Below are 13,865 nucleotides of genomic sequence, written 5' to 3' on the forward strand. Positions count from 1 at the left end.
GGCCCTTTGTATCAGAGAGCAGTGGAATATATGGCTTCTATCAGAGATGTGAAACCACAGGCATTAAAACCAACCATCCAAAATAGCCTTGTTTGATGGCCCATTTTCTTTAAAAAGTTATCCTTGCTCATGGACCAGAGGCAGGTAGTAGACTTTGATTTTTGGCCCCTGGAGAGTGCCCTGGAATGGAACATTACAAATTAGCCCTTGAGATCTGGGGCAACTAAAACATATTGAGCAAAGCGTGGATGTTGTCCTACCCATGATACTCAAAGACAAGTTCATATGTTACCGTTGACAGAACACCAACTACTATGTCAGTTCCTTTGCAGCTACTTGGCACAGCACCCTGTGAGGTAGATGTTATTGTCTTGCCCAGTTTATAGGGTAAGGACATGTTTCTACGGCCAGTAAATGCAACAGGCTGAGATTTGAATCTGTGCTTGTCTGGCCCCGAAGCAACACGCTTGACCACTCCACTGTACTCTCTCTGACGCTTTTCCTGACTTCCAAGATGGAATAAGAACACCTTCTTCAGGGTTATTTTAAGGATCCAATAAGAAAAAAGGTCCGAGAAGTGCTTTGTAATTGCTAATAAACTTTGCAGAATGAAAGGCATTCTCAGAAGTAGAAGACAGTCTGCCACCGTGTGTCTATGTGACAATCTACCCTTTAAATAAATCTGGATGTCCTGTGGAGTTGGGACCTTTGCCCCTGGCTTTCTGGTGAGTGAGAGTAGTTTATGTCCTAGGTATAGATTCTGAGAACTAGGACACTGGTCCTACTTACCAGTGATATTTTCAAGGGTGTGATTTGCTTGCCATGTAGCTGGGAGGAGGAGAGAGGAGATCAGCAGTGTGTCTGCGGGCCCCCCAGGGTTCCTTTCAGCATAATGAGAAATCATGTGGATGCTTCCAGCTGTGCTCTAACGTTCGTGTCATCTTTCTCCGTTTCTCGTTTGTCGTAGAAACTGAGCTGCTTCTCCGTGCAAAGGACATCAGTCATTTCTTAATGCAAGATATCGCCTTCTTGTCTGGTAAGCAGACTTTTCATATATTTAGACCATATAAATGTATGAACCTCTTAGCAAAATGAGTGTGGTCTTTATATAATTAGCCATACACACATGCGTGCGCATGTGTGCATGTGCACACACACAGAGATTGAGAAGCACTATTTTATTTTTTTTAAGTTTTTATTTATTTAAGTAATCTCTACACACAATGTAGGGCTTGAACTGAAGACCCTGAGATCAAGAGTCGCATGCTGAGAAGCACTATTTTGATAAACATTTATGCATTGTGCACGTAGTTGCTAAACAAATAGACATTTAGAGGATGGAGGTTTTAAGTGTGTTTAGATATGTGATGAAAACAATCTTACCGCCCTCATACATTTGACTTCCAGGCACGCCTTTGGAAATCCATGATAGGTGCAAGTAGAGTTCATCTGGGTGGGTGCAGACTGAGAGAGAGGGTGGCAACTGATGTGACTTCTTGGAGATTTTCTCCTCCACCATAGCTCTGATTATTTAAGTGTTTCTTGCAAATGCTGTCAAGTCACCCTAATTAAGAGCACATACTGAGTTTTTTTAGGGTTTCATTTACACATGATAAAGTAAGTTTACTTTTCATATATATATATATATGCGCACTGGTATATTTATGTGTATTTTATATATAATTTTTTAAAAATTATGGTAAAATACTCATAAAATTGACCATGTTAATCATTTTTTTTTAAAGATTTTGTTTTTATTTATTTGACAGAGAGAGAGCGAGAGAGCACAAGCAGGGGGAGCAGCAGAAGGAGAGGGAGAAGCAGGCTTCCCGCTGAGCGGGGAGCCCAATGCGGGGCTCGATCCCAGGACTCTGGGATCATGACCTGAGCTGAAGGCAGACGCTTAATGACTGAGCCACCCAGGCGCCCCAGTCTTAACCATTTTTTAAAGTATGATCTCCATTTTATTTTTTTCCAGAGAACAGTTATTCTTCAGTCCTTAAGGACTTAACTCCTTACACGAGCTTCGGTGGAGGTGGTGGGGTAGCACCCGCGGGTGTAAATCGGGGTGGCTTAGTCGGTGAAGCGTCCGCCTTCGGCTCAGGTCATGATCCTGGGGTCCTGGGATCGAGTCCCGCATCCGGCTCCCTGCTTAGTGGAGTGGGGAGTCTGCTTCTCCCTCCACCCCTCCCCCCTGCTCATGATCTCTCTCTCTCATGCTTGCTCGCTCTCTCTCAAATAAATAAAATCGTTAAAAATAATAAAAAAATAAAATCGGGGTGGGGGTGTTGTGTCCTTCCGTGCTTCAGGAGAGCCATCCTGGACTACGTTGCCGTGAATGGCGCCGCTCGCGCAGTAATGTAGTCTCACAGCTTGGGACGCACATACGCCTGGAAGCCATTCGCTTTTAAGCCCCTGACAGAGGCGGTCTTTACTGTGGTCCCAGTAACAAACCTTTTTTTTTTTTTTTTTTTTTTAAAGATTTTATTTATTTGAGAGCAGCTAGCGAGCGTGCGTGCATGCGCATGCGCATGAGTTGGGGCAGGGCTGAGGGAGAGACTCCGCAGTCAGACTCCCCTCCCAGCGCAGAGCCTGATGCGAGGCTCCATCCCAGGAGCCTGAGATCATGCCTCAAGCTGAATCCAAGAGTCGGATGCTGAACTGACTTAGCCACCCAGGCGCCCTGGAATAATGAACTTCCCAGTGGCCTTGTCCTTGGGCGCGCAGTGGGCGCAGTTGGTGCTGTGAATAGGCTGCCGTGGCTGAGGCCCTTTGTGGCACAACCGTTATTCCTCCTTTTCTTGGTCATCTTGGAAGCGAGGGCCCGAGAGAGCCCATCTTAACCATTTTTAAATGTACAGTTTGGTGGGCATTAAGTACATTCACATTGTTGTGCAGCCATCCCCACCATCCATCTCCAGAACTCTTGATCTTGCAAAACTGAAACTCTGTACCCACTGAAAAGTAACTCCCCTTTCCCTTCTCCCCGTCGCCCCTGGCAACTACCATTCTACTTTCAGTCTCTGGGTATTTGACTGTTCTAGGTACCACATAAAACGGAATCATACAGGATTTGTCTTTTTGTAACTGGCTTATTTTACTTAGCATAATATCCTCAGGGTCCATCCGAGTTGTGTATGTCAGTATATGTCAGAATTTCCTCCCTTTTTAAGACTGAATAATATTCCATTGCATGTATGTACTGCATTTCATTTGTCCATTCATCCATTGATGGATACTTGGGCTGCTTCCACCCTTTGGCTATTTTAAGTAGTGCAGCTCAATAGCCTTACTTATTTTTAGAGATGTAACTGGTAAACCATCTCTCTCTTTTTGACTCATTCAGAAATCTAGGGAAAGTTTTGCTTAAAGACAAGCAAATGACTTTCAAGTATTAATTTGAACTATACCATTAAACATTATTATATTAAACAGATATGAAAAATTTATGAGTTTGCATTGTCTGCATGAAAATGAATGCTTCTTAGGAGTTGAGAGTATAAGAAATGATCTTATTCCTTTTAAGTAGTTTAATTATTGCTCCCAAAGTGATATCAGCATGCTCAGTTTACTAAACAAGCCTTTACTTTATAGATGATCCTAATTGGACACTTTCATCTGGCCTCTGCTTTAGTGATTATAATTAACGGTAATTGTGAATTAGTGGTGACTTAATTAATGTGGCTTTATGTTTTATTTTATAAGTGCTATAAATGTGTGACATACTGTCACTCTTGAGATTTCCCCAAATCCCCAACTGTGTTCCATACACAACGACCCTCAAGGCTTGTTCCCCCACCCAGACCTCTGCCACAATTTCCTTATCTGCTTTTGGTAGATGTTTTCAAAATGCTTCAGTATATTGGTTCTTTTGAAGAAAGGGTTTCCAGTGGGAAAAATAATTAAAACCTCCCAATTTAGAATATAAACCCTTCTCGTTCTTTTCTCACACATTTACTACCTAGTGCAACACTCAGTGGTAATAACAGTTTATAGACTGATTGATGATAATTTACCCTTATAAGAACTTATAAGCATTCTTTCCTTTGATAGATACAGCTTTCCTAAGTGCTAGCTGGTTCTGTCTTTAACTGGAGTGCTTACCAGCTTGCTTGGCAAGTCTGTTATATTAAATATTATATATATACGTATATATGTTGAATTATATGTCATATATTATTTATTTTGTACGTGTTTATTTTAAGTAAAATAAACGAGCTCATGACCCCGAGATTAAGAGTCACATGCTCTACCGACTGAGCTAGCCAGGTGCCCTTGTTATATATTACTCATATTACTAGTTCTATACCATACTCTACCTGTAGAGGCCCTTTGTTTAATGATTTGCTGTATCTCTTGGTTTAGAGTTGTACAGTTTCTCCTTTGAGTTCCTTTGAAACTCCTGGGTAGATGCTGTCATTGTCCATGATAATCTTCATCCTGCTCTCTAAGCCTAGAAGATTTATCAGTTGATATAATACTTTGAACTAGTTTGATTCAAAAAGATGACTTGGGGATGGGGACTCTCCCTCATGTTTCCCTTGGTAAAGATTAAGATAGTGAATGAATTTGATTTTTTTCCAAGTGCACTAGGGAAGAATGTATATTCTGCTTTTGTTGGATGGAATCTTCTATAAACGTCAATTAGGTAAATGTTGGTTAAGATTGTTGCTCAGGTGTACTGTATCCTTGCAGATTTCCTGTCTACTTGTTCTATCAATTATTGAGAGAGGGGTGGTGAAATTTATTTTTTATTTTTTTATTTTTATTAAATTTTTTAAAAAAGATATATTAAAAAAAGATTTATTTTAGAGAGCACACACATGAATAGGGGGAGGGGCAGAGGGAGAGAGAGCGAGTGAATCTCAAGCCAACTCCCCACTGAGCGCAGAGCCTGACTCAGGGCTTGATCCCAGGACCCTGAGATCATGACCTGAGCCGAAACCAAGAGTCAGATGCTTAACTGACTGTGCCACCTAGGTGCCCTGGTGGTGAAATTTTTTGACTGAAGGTGTGGATTTGACTGTTTCTCCTTGCACTTCTATCATTTTTTTTGTTTCATGTATTTTGAAGCTCTGTTATCAGGTCCATAAGCATTTAGGATTGTTATATTCTCCTGATGAATTTACCACAGTTTGATTATCAAATGATTTTCTTAATACCTAGTTATATTCCTGACTCTGAAATCTATTTTGTCTAAAATTAGACAGCTTCCTTTTGACTAATATTAGTATGGTATATCTTTTTCCATCCTTTTGCTTTTAATGCATTTGTGCTTTATATTTAAAGTGTGTTTCTCAGGTGGCTGGCTGGCTCATTTGGTAGAGCATGCAACTCTTGATTTTGGGTTTCTGAGTTGAAGCCCCACATTGAGTTTAGAGCTTACTTAAAAAAATAAAAATAAAATTACATTAAAAACTAAAGTGTGTTTCTTGTAGACAGTATATAGTTGGGTCTTGATTTTTTTTAATTCAATTTGATCATCTCCAACTTTTAATTGGGATATCAGGATTATTTACATTTACTGTGATTATTCATATGGTTGGGTTTAAATCTACCATCTTACTATTTGTTTTCTTTTTTATTTATTTATTTATTTATTTATTTATTTATTTATTTATTTGAGAGAGAGAATGAGACAGAGAGAGAGAGCACGAGATGGGGGAGGGTCAGAGGGAGAAGCAGGTTCCCGGCCGAGCAGGGAGCCCGATGCGGGACTCGATCCCAGGACTCCAGGATCATGACCTGAGCCGAAGGCAGTCGCTTAACCAACTGAGCCACCCAGGCGCCCCCTTACTATTTGTTTTCTATTTGTCCCATTAGTTCTTTGGTTTTTTTCCCCTCCATTTTTGCTTTATTTTGGGTTAAGTATTTCTATCAGTCCACTTTATCTCCTTTGCCATTATCTTATTTTTTAAAGTTCTTTATATATATATATATATATTTTTAGTAATCTCTATACCCACCGTGGGGCTTGAACTCACCACCCCAAGATCAAGAGTCACATGTTCTTCTGACTGAGCCAGCCGGGTGCCCTGCAATTGACATATTTTTATTGCACATTTAATATTTTTATAGCCTTACATCTTTATTCACTTAAATTCAGCCAAATGAGAATTACAATTAAACTTCTCAAAAAATTTCTATTAGCAAGCTAAATTCAAAGACCACCCTGCAACTTTCCTCCTAAAATAATCGTTCAACTTCCATTTAGCACTAAATATTTATGGAGCACCTACTCTGTGCCCAGTTGTTGGGCCAGCTGTTGTAGGGTGGAACCTTGAACATGTATGAGGCTCATCCTTGTACTTAGGTGGCTTTCATTCTCAATGTTCCTTATCCTCTAAGCTGTGTAGAGGGCTCTAGAGTAGGGTGCACACTGAATTTTAACCCACAGAGAATTCATGGTCTTTGTTTTTTTGCATTAGTAAGAGTCCTAAACCATTGTTGCTGTTACTGCTTATGTTGTTTCTTCGACAAATCCATTAGAACAGCACTTATTTCCTGCAGTTTATATCCTGTATTCTTTCAGGCTCACCATAGCTGTAAGTGGTTGATTATATCAAGTTGCCCAGTTTGAATTGAGGCCCGTGCATTGGTATAGAAACCGTTATTTCCCAATATCCTTGGTTGTCCAATATGAGGGTCAGCTGTGTTTTTAATTATATTTATTATATGTATTCCATGAAAATTTCTTCTGACTATAATCACTCATTTTGCCTTCTCTCTCTCTCTCTTTTTTTCTTTATTACATTCTGTTTTCATTTAGAAACTACTCGGCTACTTTTTTTCTTCTTTTTTTAAGTAGGCTCCACGCCCATTGTGGTACTTGAACTCAAGACCCTGAGATCAAGAGTCGGATGCTTTACCGACTGAACCACCCAGGTGCCCCTTGGCTACTTTTTTTTTTTTTTTTAAACTTAGGGGCATGGTGCCATTTTGTTTTATGTGGAGGCCATCATCCTTATAAAAGTTACATTGGCCCAAACCTGCCCCTCTCAAATCCTCTTTCTTGCATTGCTGTCACATGAATTGTTAATTTGGTTGATTTTTTTTTTTTAATATGGTTTTAGGTGGCCGGGGAAAGGATAATGATTGGATCATTACTTTTCCAGAAAATTGTAATTTCAGATGTATACCAGAAGAAGTGATAGCAAAAGTGCTGACTTACTTGACATCTGTTGCAAGGTATAGCATTTCATTACATTTCTTTGAATTTATTATGTGTTAGATACCCATTTGAATGTATAACAGGAAAATGGCTTTTTAGTGTGACTCTTATTATTATTGTAAGTGATTATAAGACTCACCTTCAGAGTAGATAAGAAATAAAACTTAGAAGGGGAAGCCGACAGCTACCTAAATTGCTATAGAAATTATACTGAGGACCTATGAAAACAAAATTGGGAGTCTAGAAATATTTGTCTTCATGAAGAAAAACGTAGGTTGAAAATGATGATCATACATAAAACCCTTGATTTGCGTAAAAGGAAATCTTCCTAGCCCAGAGTGAGGGTAGCTATTCTTCCAAGGGTAAAATATGAAGACCAAATGTTAAATGGACTCAAAAGTGATATTGGAATTTATTAGGAGGAACTTCTTGATATTAGAAATCGTTTGAGACTAGAATGCTTTAAAAGGTAAGTTTCAAAAGCTTCCTTGAAGATTTTATTTAGGTTGAAAATAAAATTCTTATCTATTTAATTTTTTTTTAAGATTTATTTATTTATTTGAGAGCAAGAGAGAACATGAGCGGAGGGGAGGGGCAGAGGCAGAGGGAGAAGCAGGCTCCCTGCTGAGCAAGGAGCCTGACACGGGGCTTGATCCCAGGACCCCAAGATCATGACCTGAGCCAAAGGCAGATGCTTAACCGACTGAGCCACCCAGGCCGCCCCCAGGTTGAAAACAAAAATTTTTAAAGGAAACATTTTCCATTTATTAACCCTGAAGACTAAGAGGCCATAAATCTACAATGGTAAAAATACAGAGTTTCATGAACAAAAGTCATATCACAGAAAACTGAATTTGTAGTGCATCCCTTAAAGCTTGAAAGTCTTTTAGGTCTTTTTAGGGCAAATAAAAGTTTTATTATTCATTAAACTGCCTTCTTAAGGCACAGACGAGATAGAAACCTGTATTTAATAGTGTTTTTCTGAGTGAATAAATGAATGGATGGATCATTAGTTCTTGATGGATTGCCATGAAAAGTTAAATCTGATATCATAAAGGACAGCTGTCTATAAGGTTGTCTCATACCCAAGATTGCAGTATGTCAAATTCATTTTAGTGACCTATCGGCATTATCCTATCACTTGACTATTTAAAAGAATGATGTTAGTGCCAAAAAAGAAATTTTAAATATTGAGTAGTAGAACATGGAATTAAATTGGTTTTCCAGCATAGCACTTTGTGATAGCTTTCCCAATCCAAATTTATCTTTAGTTAAAACATCAAATGTAAATGAAATAGTCAGAATTAAGGACACAACCTAGCAAATTTGGGTAGTTACTAAGAAAGACATTATTTCCTCTTATCTTGCAGGCAAAATGGATCTGACTCCCGGTTTACTATTATTCTTGATCGAAGATTGGATACATGGTCTTCTCTCAAAATTTCTCTCCAGAAAATCTCAGTAAGCACCAACGCATTCTTCAGTAACTTTTTATTTTTGTTTTACATAATGCTTTCTGTTTGTGGGAGTACAGAATATTTTGGTATTAGGCAATGAAGACAATAAAAGTACACGATGGAAACAATAAAAAAAAGATGGCATGGTGAGATGGGAAAGTGGGAAGAAGGGTTGGTAGAGGACAACTCATCCAAAATAAAACCTAATGGGAAAGAATAAGTAGTTAGTGGTTCAAGTTATGAGTGAGAAGAGACTCATGGTTCCCTATGCCTTTCAGAGCGAGGTGAGTTTTTATGCGAGCTTTTTTTTTTTTTTTAATGGAAATAGCTCTGTTGTATACTCACTGTATATGGAAAAGTATAAAGAAGAAAGTTTAAAACAGTAGTCAGTAATTCATCCATCCATAAATATAAACACCTCTTAACATTTTGATGTGTGTCTTTCTAGACGTTTCTCCCCCTGGGATAGAGTAGGGAAGTGACTCAACTGCAATATGACTTATCTCCCCTTTCGGAATCTAGCCCCCAGCTTCCCAAGACCCAGATAGAGGAAACAGTTTCCCTAAGAGAAAAATACGAGAGCTGCAGTCCTGCCCCCAGCCAAGATGATCTTTCACAGTGTTAGGCTCAGCTGGATTATAGCGGCGTTCTCTGACATTCTTCATAGAAGAGGAGGGAGGTGAGGAGCCTGTAGATTACTGAGCTGGCAAGACTGGGGCTGTCTGCAGAAGTACCGTGTAGCTCACTTCCTCTATCAGACCAGAGTAGCTGGGAATCAATATGTTTTTTTTTTTCTTTGAGAGCCCAACATCATCAGTCATCAGAAATTCTTTGTCTCCTGACTGACACGGGAGGCCACTCTCACCAGAGGAAGCTGATTTGGTTGTGAAGGCAAGCCAAAAATCTAAGTTGTTGGACTTCTGAGCCAAGTGTTCTTTTTGCTACACTAACCTAGCTAATGAGCATAAGAAATATACTGGCACTCACATGGTAAAATGGATGAGATCATTATTTTCATACCCAGCTCGCTTATTCTTCATCTTGAGCAAATCAAAGTGTTTTTTTTGTTTATTTCTTTAACAGAAGTGTGTAACGATAAGCAATGGAGAGAAGAGTTAACACGAAATTCACACAAGTTACTAAAATAAAATAGCAAAACCTTGACTTCATGTAATATATTTTTGCTTTGCAGGCGGGTATTATTATAATTGTCCCATAGATGAGAGAACTACATTAGTATACACACTTAGGGGAAGGTTTTGTGATGAATCCGAGGTCAAATAGCTAAGGAACAAAAAGAGGCGGAGCAAGAATTGAATTTTCATGAACTTCAATGGGTGCTCTTTCCACCTGCTGCTTTTTATCATTTTCCAAATGACTTGTGGATAGACAAATACATTCAGTGTTTTTTTTTAATATAAAAAAGTAAAATTCCTTTGGAGAGAGTAAATCTGCCCAGCATATACTGTTAAGCCCTGTCAATGGGTCAAAGTTAAGTAAAAGCTATTTATTTACCTTGCTCTGGCCTTTTAAGATCCGTCCTTGGGCTTGTTGAGATTTCAGTTCATGATTCTTTTATACTAAATAAAACACTTTTTTAATAATAAAACTTTTTTTTTTAAATGCAGCCCAGCTTTTTTCTTTTGGCCAAAACTATCTGCCTGATTAAATTAAATTTCACTGAGTGACCGTTTGGCACATGGCATTAGTTTCTTGCTAAGGTTTTATTTTTATTAATCAAATAGGCCACTTGGAACAAGTCTTGTTTTTTTTTCTAAAAGAGAAATATAAGATTTGGTCTTGATTCTGTTGGTTGAGGGTCAACAGAGCAATAATGATTTATTTCTTGAGAGGTGAAGCTCCCCTTTCTGTTTCCCTAGGGATGGTCTTTCAGTGGGGAAGTATGAACCATATTCAGCATGGAGCTTGGCACTCAGGGTCCCTTCATTCTCTTAACTGCCAAATTGATGGTGCTAGGCAAGATTGGGGGCACCAGTGATGATGACATGTAATCGGCTATAGATTAAGCATTGTTTCTTTTTAACATGTTAAATGTTTCTACTTGTGGTATAGTTTCTATACCCATACTCAAGAGCACATTAATTACATCCCAACCATGACTAGCCACTGGGCACTGTTTGCATTAAAGATAAATAATGAATGCAAGCTAATTTCAAGAGCAAAAGTTACATTTAGAAAAGATTTCTGGTGAAAATGGCCACTGTATAGATAGATGTAACTATCTTTGGTATATTACTTTAAACAAGTATCTTTGAAATAATTATACAGCTCAATTTGAAGACCTTAATTTGTAAATTCCAAAATAAACTATGCAGTTAGGTTATACTTCATAATTAATGATAGGGAAACAAGATTTTTTTAAAGAGCTTTTATTTATTTATTTTAGAGAGAGAGAGCAAGCATGAACTGGGGGAGGGGCTGAGGAGGAGGGAGAGGAAGAGCAAAAGCATCCCAAGCCGACTCCACACTGAGCCTGAGCCCAGATGGGGCTCAGTCCCAGGACCCTGAGAACATGACCTGAGCTGAAACCAAGAGACTGTTGCTCAACAGACTGAGCCATCCAGGTGCCCTGGGAAACAAGTTTTTTTTTTTTTTTAGTTCTACAGTGTGGGGAAATGTCAGTTTGGGAGAGAATCCTAGCCATATTAGAAAGTTTGTGTGTTCTTCCTGGATTATTATCAAAATTTCACAAACCGTTGACCTTTCACAAGGCTTAAACTCTGAATAGAATTTAATAATTAAAAAAAAAAACAACACCAAATCCTGAAGTGAATTTTAAGTTACTGATCCGGGTAGGACAAGAATAAAGGTATCAGTTAATACTACCTTCACAAAGATTCTTAGCATTCCACCTTAAAAATCAAACTGCGCAGAGGAGAAAGCCAGTCCCAGCAAGCCCCTAGGAGGAGAGTCGTGTTTTTTTTTTTTTTTCCCTTCCTTCCTCCACTCTTAGGACATGCCTGATCTTCTAGAGCAGTCCGGCACCAGCTAATCCATGTGGCTCAATCTGGCTAAGTAATTGGGGGAATGTGTCAACTCTGAATTACAATGAGCAGCCGGGAAGGCTCTGTCAGCTGACTAATCAGGGATAGTGGGGTTTTTGCAGTGCTGCCGCCGTGGTAATGGAAGCAGCTACCGTAGCTTTGTTTGATAGAGATTTTTGGCTGCCGCTTTTAAATACTACCCCAGAAGCAGCTCATATTTCATCAATGTTGCATTGACAGTTGGAAAAGAAGAGTGTTCTTGTATATAGGCGAGATGGCAGAAGCAACTCCCCCGAGAGGCAAGATGAGGTTCAGAAGGAATGCGGTAAGGGCTCTGCCTGCAGTCCTGGAAAGCCTGTATTCCCAAGTTCAAGTGCAGGGATGCTGCAGCATGGTGTTAGAGCACAAACTGATGCTGAATGGGGCTTTTAAGGACAGATAGAGAGAATGGAGATGTGTATTTGTATGAATTGCATTGATGTGATTACTGAGATATTGACAGGGAAATGGAAAGGAGTCCAGGAGGTTGAATGTGATTTCAAAATCTAAATGTGATCAAGTTGATGAGAAAACCTCATTAGTCATGTTATTTGTTTAAGACCATATGAACAGTTTTGAATTGTTGGGCAGGGTAGCTTTAAATCACTAGTGAAAATAATATCTAACAAAAGGATTCATCCTTTCTTTCACCATGGTCAAGTAGAGTGTGATATCATGGAAAGGTCTGGAGCCGACTTCATTAGCATCTGAAAAGGCAGCCCTTCCTGGGTGTTACTTACTGTTCAAGTGAAAAATTTTAAGTCTAATGATTTGAAATCTTTCAGATTTTCTCTGTTCTCCAAATTCGAACTTTAAAGATGCAGAATTCTAGCCTGTTGACAACTTTTTTTTTTAAGAGAAAAAAGTGACTCGCTTTTCATTATAGACTAGAATTTAGAAATCTCTCCTGTCAGATAGGTTTCAAACACTTTTCTAATTAAAATTTTCCCTTCATTGTTTCACTTGAATACTAAATTCCCAGCGAGTTTCTAAAGTGATATTTAGATGTATTTTGGGGAAATGTGAAAGAACACTGCTAATTTAATAACTGGTCGTCTTTTAAATGCCACTCTTTTTCTTTGAAAACAACATTTTGATGTTATGATTCAAAATATAATACTTGCTTGTTTAAAAAATCGAGACAACACTCAAAAACATAAGAAAGTAAAAATCAGCCTTCGGAAAAAAATGACATTTGGAATCAAAAGTAAGATAAGGGAACTAAACCAGTAAGAGTTTTATTGGTGTTGGATGAGTGTTAACATCATTGGGTGAGTGAATGATTTATTTTCTGAAAAAGCTTTTAGGACAGAATGATATTTTAAAAATTGCAGTTTAGGATCGGAATCTTTTTTCTTTTGACGAAATTGTATCTTCAGCTCTACACGTGATTTTGTACTATGGGAATAAATAGTTTCAGACTTTTAACAAAATTTCTAACTCACAGGAAATGCCTGTGTATGTGCTTAGCAGTATTGGGTGCAACTGGCATTGGTACTTTTTGTTATCAAAAGAAACTGACTTAAACTTTCAGAAAGTTCCTAATTCCTTTATATGCATAGATGTTTTCTCAGTGCCAAACCTAGATTCATCTATATGAGCATATGTTAATATACACACAAATAAATACAGCACACGAGTACTCATTGAATAGACCTATCTAGTCTACTACTGTGCTACACACAATGTAGGTTACAAAGGCTACTGAGGTGAAAGGGCTCCAGTCTAGTTAGAGAAGGTAGGACACGTTCATAAATAACTATCGTGAAAGAACTTCTAGGTGCTGAGGAAGGCTCCATGAAGATGACATTTGTTTGGACCTTAAACAAGAGCGTATGTTTCTCTTACTTTTCTTTGTTTCTGTCCTCCATTTTTCTCTTCAATGAATTACTTTAAGTGGCCCCTACGAATACATGTCTTGAACTGAAATTTATTGGAGTAAGTTCAAAGTCCAGAACTATAGTGGAAGATACATTTGTTCTGTTTACATGGGTAGGCTTGACCAGAGTGAAAAATTTGAAACTCACTGGTGACACAATGGTTTGACCTTGCGGGATTTCTGGAGTTGGGCCAGTTTTGGAGGCTGAGATAGGTAGCACCTGAAAGGATGGGACAGTGGATGTAAAGTCCAAAGAGGGGGTTAAACGGGTTGCTCGGTGGAAATTGCAAAGACTGTGGCCATCAAGAGGGAGG

General features: G+C 38.6%; 1 protein-coding gene across 1 annotated transcript in view; it reads left to right on the forward strand.

Annotated features, from left to right (window-relative positions):
• The first annotated feature begins 1,011 nt into the window (after positions 1-1,011).
• MCF2 (MCF.2 cell line derived transforming sequence) overlaps positions 1,012-13,865 on the forward strand; it is a 66,205-nt gene continuing 53,351 nt past the window's right edge. Inside the window, exons 1-3 of the mRNA XM_021684959.1 lie at positions 1,012-1,036; positions 7,074-7,188; positions 8,542-8,632. Of these exons, the coding sequence (XP_021540634.1) occupies positions 1,012-1,036; positions 7,074-7,188; positions 8,542-8,632 (231 nt within the window). The remainder of the gene's footprint in view (positions 1,037-7,073; positions 7,189-8,541; positions 8,633-13,865) is intronic.

Source organism: Neomonachus schauinslandi, chromosome X, assembly GCF_002201575.2.
Source record: "Neomonachus schauinslandi chromosome X, ASM220157v2, whole genome shotgun sequence".
Taxonomy (NCBI): Eukaryota; Metazoa; Chordata; class Mammalia; order Carnivora; family Phocidae; genus Neomonachus; species Neomonachus schauinslandi.